This window comes from Nematolebias whitei, chromosome 4, assembly GCF_014905685.2.
Source record: "Nematolebias whitei isolate Nwh7 chromosome 4, NemWhi1, whole genome shotgun sequence".
Lineage (NCBI taxonomy): Eukaryota > Metazoa > Chordata > Actinopteri > Cyprinodontiformes > Rivulidae > Nematolebias > Nematolebias whitei.
In genome coordinates, this window is record NC_056501.1 from 53,647,209 (window position 1) to 53,657,038 (window position 9,830).

Below are 9,830 nucleotides of genomic sequence, written 5' to 3' on the forward strand. Positions count from 1 at the left end.
CCCGATAGAACTCCTTCTTCAGCTTGACAGCCTCCCTAACCTGGGGTTTCCACCGTGGATGACCACCGTGAGAAGCACCGACAACCTTGCGGCCACAGCTCAAGGCAGCTACCTCAACAAGCGAGGCACGGAACATGGCCCACTCAGACTTAATGTCCCCCACCTCAGCTGGGATGCGGTTAAAGCTCTCCCGGAGGTGTGAGTTGAAAATCTCTCTGATGGGTTCTTCTGCCAGGCATTCCCAGCAAACCCTTACTACACGTTTGGGTCTACCGGGTCTGTCCGGCATCTTCCCCCGCCATCTGATCCAACTCACTACCAGGTGGTGATCAGCTGACAGCTCAGCTCCTCTCTTTACCCGAGTGTCCAAAACAATTTAGATCAGGTTTCACTTAAATTTCTGTCATTTAAAACAGCCCTGCTGTTAGCTCTGACGTCGGCAAAGAGAGTGAGTGATTGTCTGCTCTCTCTGTTGCTCCCTCATGTCTCAGAATTCAAGCTGACGACAGTTTTAACCCTGTTCTGAAAAGCATCACAAGCTCATTCAGATCGAGAGTGATAACCTTGGATGGGTTTTATCCTCTTCCTCATAATTGTAGTGAACTAGGCCTCCGACATCAATCTGTCTCTGAAGACCTTCAGGGGACAGGAACTGTTATTTCATTTATTTGAATCCAGAAATACAAATTATCTCATCAAGAGAACATTTAATTGTATCCTGAATTAATCAATTGAAAGAACACTCTTCTTTTTTTTTATATTATCATTACTATTTTAGAATATCTTGATAATCAAAAGTGTGTTTAGTTCATACCATTTCTAAATGTTGAAGTAAACCACTCATTTAAATCAACTGTGAAACAGTATTAATGATTTTTAAACCTCATTAGACTTTGATCATACAGTTAAATGTCTATTTACGAAGTAAGTGTGCATTTAGTCTTCTGTCTGTATGAGGAGTAGTGGACCTGATGTCGGTCGAAAGTCAGAGACAAGTTATGAGAACTAAGTGTCTTGTTTTAAAACTCTCAGACAGTAAATAAGAACTAGCTGGCACCTGCTTTGTCTCACTTCTTCATAATATTTCTCTGTCTGTACTATAACCGTTCTTAAACATTCCTGCTGTCTCCTGACTCCTAGTGACCCTCTGACATCACTAAAACTACACCCCTGCTGGTTGTTTCAACCAATCAGGAAGTACCACGTAACAGGAAGTGGATACCCTTTAAAAAGCAACACTTCTTGGAACTATTCAGTCTTTCCGAGTCTTCGGAGTCTTCGCAGTCTTTTCCAGTCTTCCGAGGCTTTCCAGTCTTCCTGGAACTTTCAGTCGAAGATGAGACTCAGTCTGATGGCGAGTCGTACAGGAACTTTCAGTTCTTACTGAAAGTCATCTAAGTAGCGGATGGATTTGACCATGTGCCAAGGGTCTCTCCATTCCAGCGTAGTCACAACCTGCCTCGGCTGTGACTCAACCCGAGCATTAAAAGCTCAACTTCTAAGGAAGCTTATTCTGTTGAACTGAGTACTTCGTCATGACTTCTGATGACCCCAGCTACTCTGACCGGAGACGCTGAAAAGGGAGTGTGCCAATGGACCTCTGTTCCGGAGTGGATGTATCCTCTGCTAAGGTAACAAAGTCGCTGCACGCCCTGAAGTGTACCGGAGGGCTGAGCTGGATTCGGAGGAAGAGTGCCATTTTTCTGGTTCAACACATAACTTTCATCCATCTAAACTTCCTCTATAAATCTATTCCTTCTCTTTAAACTTCTCTATTCGCCAGTAAGTCAAGCTAGATGCCTTCAGAGATGAATCAGTCTCAATCAGTAATGTTCTGTTGTCTTGTTTAGTAAATCGTGCCAAGTTTATTAATCAGAAACAGATCAGCAAATCAATGTGTACATGTTTTGATGTTAAATTTTGACTCTGTTAAATAAATGACCGCATTTATTCTGATGGGTCAAAGATAAAATGGCGTCTCATGTCACTGATTAAACACTCCACTCACAAGTTATCTCGGTCACATGGAAGAAATTTAACTCGAAAACAAAATAATCCGTTGTAATTGAACAATTAATATTCTTTGTGCTTGAACTAGCTTTAAGAATAATTAATTAGTAGTGAAGCTAACAGCTAGCTCACGACATAATTCTGAGGAGGAAGCAACATCTCACCACCTCTGTCCCGTGCGTGCGTTTTTCGTGTTACGTGGTACACACGGCCACACTGCGCTGCTCTTAGCGTCTGTGCATGCATTTCTGGGACAGCTCTTCAGGACGTCCTCTATCCACCCAGCGCCTCTCACACTGGTTGTGTGAGGCTATTTCTCAAGTTTACAGTTCATCTGAACTGGATCCTCCACCAGAGGGTTTTCATCCTCCATGACTCTGCATGGAGGGATGACAGTGGAGGATATTTGTAAGGCGGCTGCCTGGTCATCGCCATGTTCAATTATTTGTTTTTATCTACGTGATGTTTCTACTTTCTCCATGACCCATTCTGTTCTCAGGGTTCTGACAGAATGATTATTTGTTTCATGGAGCTTCACTTTTGAGCTCACACCTGCCTGCATGCAGTCGCAGTGTGAGATATTTATTATCAGTCACAAGTTCATGACTGCTGATTTTATCGTTATTAATCGGTTCATCCTGAGGAGATGTTGGTCTGCTCTGTTCATCGTTACACTGTTACAATTCGTATCCTCCGTTGTTCCTATTCACAGCAGCAGGTCTGCTATCTCAGCCTTTTTCCTCACCAGAGATTTTTTCTCACCAGAGCATGGAGTGCGTATTTACACACACAGAAGGCTGAGTGATGAAATGTTTTTTGTGCAAGCAGGTGCTTCATGTTGTGTCTGAATGGACCCAGTGAGGCATAGACTACATCCTGCTTCGCCTTTAACCCACTAGCGACAGTCTTAAAGGGTGAAGCCTATATGAAATAGAACGTTGGTTACGTACTGTAACTCCGGATTCTATGAGAATAGGCGTAGCCCTTTAAGCTCTGGGCTTCACTGGTTCCTAAATGGCTGAAGAAAAAAAGCTATTTGGGAGCCGATTACCCGCTCTCACCGTAATTTATACGGACCGGGGGTGAGGCCCACACAGCCGGTGGGCGTGGACTAAAGTTTTCAGTGCTGCGCTGTGCACAAATGGATAAACCCAGTATAAAACCAGTACAAATACATGTAGAGCTAAAATTAATAACCATCTAATTGCAGAAAAAAATTAAGTATCTAGTTGTAAAGGTGGAAATTAAATGAAACATGCTGAAATATCATGTGACTGTATTGCAACAATTACAATACTAGATCAAATGTTTGATCAAATACAACTGGTTATACGTCAGTAGAGCGCTATTTAAATACAGTACATTTACCATTTTATGATTTACTACTCCACACAGAGCTGTCTATGCTCTGGTGGTAACTGCTGCGTACACTTCAGAGACTGAACCCATAATCTGGCTTAAGCCGGTATCTCGCTGAGCTGCAACGAGTTGGCAAACAACATCCGTGACAGATCTTCCAAGTATTTTTCTGGGATTATTGAGTCTCGTGTCACAGAAGCTCACAGCCTCTTGAACTTTGTACATATAAAATAAAATTGTTACAATTTTTCACCCAAAACACTAGGAAATGTATTAAGAGTTCAGTTACTGCCTGGGCGGCATATGATGGTATGATATGATGTTGTTTAATGATCTGCACAGCATTACAACCGTCCTTCCTTGGTGTGGTTTGTCTTGGGTGACTGGAACCTTCACTATAGTTGTGGGTGCACTCATGTTTCTACACAGGTCACTGTAACATCTGTACACGTCACATGCCAGGCTATTGCACAATGTGTCCACACAGCTCGACCCAAACTCACAATATGACCTCATCAAACTGTCAAGTACTGTAATGTTGGCTAAAATGTCTGCCAGGCATCCTCTGTGCCTGCTGAGCTTCACGTGGCACTGTTTGACTGAAGTATCAGATGCTCTGGCAACTGCCCAACAAGACTGTTGCTCCAATTATGATGTGTTCATTACAGATATGCTAATTTCTAGGAAAAGGGTACACACTGATCTGCATTTGTACAAAAGTATGTGCTGCCCTGTGGATGGATGACAGTAGAGCTGGTTCGTGGAAGGTGCACCTCAGCATTAGCCTTTTAGTTTCTGCATTAGCTCCAGAGCTAATAGGGTTAGCTCTAGAGCTAATGCAGATGGTGTCGATTTCAAAAAATTGAAATGTAGGAAAGACCCCATTTAGACCATGATACATCACAAAGTACTGACTTCGATCAAGTGCATTAGTAACTGCAACGAGGTCAAGATTCGTCAGTCATTCCTCTGGGATCTGTCTCACTTTGACTGGCATCGTATTCTGTTAACTGATGATGTGAACTCTGCTTGGAACTATTTCCATAATAATTTCATTTATTTCCTGAACTTACATGCTCCTTTTCGTCAGTTCAGAATAAAGGGACGAGACAGCCCCTGGTTTACTCCAGAGCTAGCTGACCTCATGCACAGGAGAGATCATCTTTGGGCCGCAGCGAGAAAATCTGGCTCAGACACTGACTGGTTGAGTTTCCGACAGATGAGGAATAAATGTACAACTTCTGTCAAAGCAGCAAAACGCAACTATTTCTTATCTCAGACTTCCAAAAATCTAAATGACCCTAACAGATTCTGGAAAACAATTAAATCTCTCTCAGGCACCCCCCAATCATCTGACCTCCCATCACAACTTCTCGTTAACTCTGCTCCTGTGTCAAATAAGCACGAGATCCTGAACTGTTTCAACAAACATTTTGTTGCTTCTGGTTCTTTATTTGACACAGTTACTAATGGAAGATCAGCCACTTCACTTAATAACCAAACTTCTACAAATCAAATCCCTCCTACAAGTCAATCCTCAGTTAATCACACCTTCTCTTTTTCTCCATTCTCAGTCAGTGAGGTCAATAAACTGTTAAAAGATCTTGATCCTAAAAAATCTGCAGGTCCAGATGAACTTCCACCTTATTTCTTAAGGCTGGCTGCTCATATCATCACAGTCCCTGTGACCCACATCTTCAATCTCTCCATAAGACAAAACTCCATCCCAGACACTTGGAAAACAGCCTTTGTTCTTCCTTTGCTGAAGGGAGGTGACCCCACCTCACTGAACAACTATCGACCAATCTCTAAACTCTGCATTTTAGCCAAGGTTCTAGAAAAACTGATAAACTCTCAAATCAAAAATTACCTGGACTCATTTAACATCTTACCTCCACATCAATCTGGTTTCAGGAAACAACACAGCACAACCACTGCTTCACTGAAGGTTCTTAATGACGTTGTTGAAGCACTGGATGCTAAGGATTATTGTGCTGCACTTTTCTTAGACCTGTCTAAAGATTCTGACTCTGTGGATCAGAACATCTTGTGTCATAAACTCTCAGAAATCGGTTTCTCAGATCACACCATTGGTTGGTTCTCTAACTATCTTTCAGACCGGAGGCAATGTGTTCAACATAATGGTACTTCCTCCAGTTATTTAACAGTCAACAATGGTGTACCACAAGGCTCAGTCTTAGGACCCACCCTCTTTACAATCTACATACATAATGTAGGTAAAAACATCCCTAATGCATCCTTACATTTCTATGCTGATGACACAGTTGTTTATTGCCGAGCTAAAACTGTTGCTAAGGCTTTCCAGCTTTTGAAATCTGCATTCAACATCATCCAGACAGATTTGTTTCACCTCAAACTTGTCCTAAATGCCGAAAAAACCAAAGGGATGATTTTTTCAAATAGGAAGTTGGTCCCAGCAGTTCTTCCTCCGATTTTATCCTCAAATGGTGTCCCCATTGAGTTTGTTGATTCCTATAAATATTTGGGTATCTTGGTCGACTCACATCTTTCTTTTAAGCTCCATGTGGAAAACTTGGTAAAGAAACTGAAAATTAAACTGGATTTCTTTTTCAGAAACAGATCCTGTCTAACCCTGAATGCTAGAAAACGCCTTGTATCTGTGACTTTCCTTCCCTCAATTGATTTTGGTGATATTATTTACATGAACGCTCCTACAAGAACCCTGCAGATGTTGGATGCAGCAGATGTTGGATGCTGCAGATGTTGGATGCAGCAGATGTTGGATGCTGCAGATGTTGGATGCTGTCTATCATGGTGCACTAAGATTCATAACTGGCTGTGATTATCGTACCCATCACTGCACCCCGTATTCACTGGTTAACTGGACATCATTAACTTCACGCAGACTCTCTCACTGGTACATTTTCATCTTTAAATCACTTCTTGGTCTGCTGCCTTCATACATCTCCTCCTACATGTCTCTGTGTGAGTGCAGCTACAGCGTGCGCTCTCAGGACATTATTACCTGCAGTGTTCCCTCAGTGAGGACTGAACTAGGCAAAAGGACCTTCTCCTACTCCGCTCCTGTTTCCTGGGATATCTTACAAAAAGATTTGAAGCTCTCGACCTTTGACCTCTCTAAGTGGCTTTAAGAATCTGTTGGACTCCTGGCAGGAACCAATGCAGACATGTTCCTGTTTTTAGTTTTATACATTTGTCTTGGAATCTAGCTGGTTTTTTTGTTTTGTTACCTTTTCCTTTTAGCCATCCTATTTGTTAAAAAAAAAAAAAAAAAAAAAAACTGTAGTATGAGTTTTTATAACTGTTTATTGTTGTTGCTGTTGTCCATTGTTGTCATCTTTCTTTGTTGAAATCAGGTCTCTCTTGTAAATGAGTCCTCGAGGCTCAATGGGATTTACCTGTATAAATAAAGGTTGATTGAAGATACACAGCTGTAGAGCTAATGTAGAGCTAATGGTGTTAGCTCCAGAGCTAATAACATTTTAAGTTGATCACATTTGATCGTTTTGACCCATATATTGTGCATAACAGCATGAGGATTTGTGCAAAGTTTAAATTTATTGTCACACAACTTTAGACTTGATTCATGTTTTAGTCTCGACTGCAACCTATTTGCATCATTGTCCCACAATGCATTGTGTCATTAAATTATTGGTGACATTGTGAAGTGAAAAATTTAATAAACATTCAGTTTTTAAGTAACTGGGAGTTTTCGCGTGTCACAATGAACTTTTAGTAGAACAGAGAAATAACAAATTAAGGCCAACATGTGCAAGTAGATCCCTTTAAGAGGTTGAATAAAGAAAAATGTTTTATGTTTTGGGAATTTGAAGTCCTGTTTATCTTGTTTTCAGCTGGTATGGATCAGAGACGGCTCCTCTCCTGTTTGCCAACAATCCTCCAGACCAGAGCCACCAGCACCACTCTCTCTACTCCACACCACAGAACTGACCCTGACCCTCAACCACTGTGCGAGCCACTATGTCCATGATGACTTATGTCACGGACAGGATCGCACGCATGCAGCCACATGTACCTCCCACTGTGGGAGGATTTGCACTGAGAAACTCAGGAAAACAAGGAGTATGCACCTTGCAGAGGAGAACTGATTTTATGATGCACCGCTCTCGGACATTAAAGGGAACAAGAGAAGTTGGAAGTGTTTTGCCAGATTTAAATGAAGGACTGTGTCTCATTTAGCTCCAAAAGAAAATGAAATGGAGCTTATATTTATTTATTTACAAACCTGTTCAGATCCTTCAACGTCAGCAGACTGACAATTCTTAGTAATGTGTCATAAAGCTTCATTTACATTCCTCAATGAACGCCAAGCAGCACATGTCTTTACTGCAGCAACTCTGGGCTGCATACGTGTCTATGTGTGTGTGTGTATATATATATATATATATATATACACACGTACACAATCCTGTGGTTTTGGTAATAGTTTTTTTAATACACTTAAGTGTATGTTTAAGAGACTAAACTACAAATGATTGTATTTACTTTATATCTGGAGGTTTTCATCTGCTGTTTCTTTGCTGCAACATTTAGTTGTTTTTGATTCTTATTGCCCTCTTGTATAATTCTATATTTGTGATCCTATGTTTTATTTATGACTGTTTTTAAACTGTACAATAAATCAAATGTTCTCCTAGAACAAACAGGTTTGCCTTTGCTGCTCACCTGAGGCACTGACGTAAGACTGGCACTGGATTTGTTACCAAACCAAATAAACTGCTGACACAAACCTGCTCGTCTTGTTGCCACGCACAAAGTGTTGATGGTGAAGTGCAGCTGTGTTTTTATGTTTCAGCCTCATTCAGCACTAAACACGTGATCCACAGGTCAATCTGGTTTTCCCTTTACCTGTTAGAGCAAGTTTTAGTATAAAACAAAATGTTTTAAAGCCTTTCTTATTAAAGTTTGATAACCGTTGAACATATAACACTTTGGTGCATTCAAGTAAATGAAGAAGAAGAAAAATGCATTCAAAATAAGGTACATAAAGTATTTAAGATAACTACTCAATAAATAATAGAGTTTAAAGAAAGTCTTTTGCATATGTGTCAAGCTCAAGGCCCAGGGGCCATATGTGTGAAATACTGTAAAATACTTCTATCCCTTTAATTTTTCTCAGTAATCTTTGATTATGATGTCAAAAGTACAGCAGAGAACATCAAATGAGACCAATCAAACTCTTGTTGAGGAACCCGTGACCAAGAAAAGTTGTTGGTTTCTAACTTGAGTTCACGTAGATTCTGAAACCGGCCCTTCGTTTGAAAAAAGTTTGAATTTTGGACCCTTTGTAAGTGAGTTTGACACCCCGATCTATTGCAAGAAAATTCTGTTTTCTGACCTAAACTTAGAATGTTGTCCCAATACAGATACTTGTATCAGGCCTACACTAGTTTAAAGTACTTGTACTCATAAAAATCCAATACTTAGGACCGTCACCACTTTTATGCCTGGTGACATGATTTCCTCCAACTTTGTAAGTAACCGAGGACAAAAACTAAAACTTGTCCATCGTTTCGAGACATTTGAAGATAAATGTGGGTGATCTTAAGACTGATTGCTGTGTTCTGAATAAAAGAAATGTTTGTAAGTCAGCGTAACTCATAACTACGCGTGTATCCGTACTCTATCAGCAAGTACTCTGTACAATACTTGTACTCAGTTTGAAAAACAAGTATAACCTGTCTAAATAAAGGTTGAATGAATGAATCAGGACACCCCTAATTTTAGAAAAATAATCTTTTTTTTTTTTTTAAAGGTACTGCTCCACTTACAATAATGCAACAGCCAGAGATTTAACATGTTCTGGTTGAAACTTGTCCTTCTCTTTGACAAATCCTTCCAAGATCACAACCTTTTGTCTTTTTTTGAGGGGATAATAAAAATGTTAACTCAAAACTGATTTTGAATTAAAGGCATCAGTTGTGAAGATGCAACCCAAAGTTTTAAACAACGGATCTCACACAACAGAGCTCAGAGTACGTGTTTGGGATGACTCAGCAACTACCAAGTCAATTTTATCCTCTGAATATTTAAAAGTACAGGTGCTGGTCATAAAATTTGAATATCATGAAAAAGTTGATTTATTTCAGTAATTCCATTCAGAAAGTGAAACTTGTATTTTATATTCATTCATTACACACAGACTGATATATTTCAAATGTTTATTTATTTTAATGTTGATGATTATAACTATGGGCAGCACGGTGGCACAACTGGTAGAGCTGCTGCCTCTCAGCGAGCAGGTCCCTGGTTCAAACCCCGGTCCAGGGGCCTTTCTGGGTGGAGTTTGCATGTTCTCTCTGTGCATGCGTGGGTTTTCTCCGGGTGCTCCAGTTTCTTCCCACAGACCAAAAACATGCATGTTAGGCTGATTGGTAACTCTAAATTGTCCCTAGGTGTGAGTGAGAGAGTAAATGGTTGTTTGTCTCGTTTGTCTC

General features: G+C 40.5%; 1 protein-coding gene across 1 annotated transcript in view; it reads left to right on the forward strand.

The window, feature by feature from the left end:
• The window catches only part of gpr137 (G protein-coupled receptor 137), a 43,441-nt gene extending 35,841 nt beyond the window's left edge, over positions 1–7,600 (forward strand). Inside the window, exon 7 of the mRNA XM_037676042.1 lies at positions 7,227–7,600. Coding sequence (XP_037531970.1) covers positions 7,227–7,323 — 97 coding nt within the window. The 3' untranslated portion in view covers positions 7,324–7,600. The remainder of the gene's footprint in view (positions 1–7,226) is intronic.
• The last annotated feature ends 2,230 nt before the right edge of the window (positions 7,601–9,830 follow it).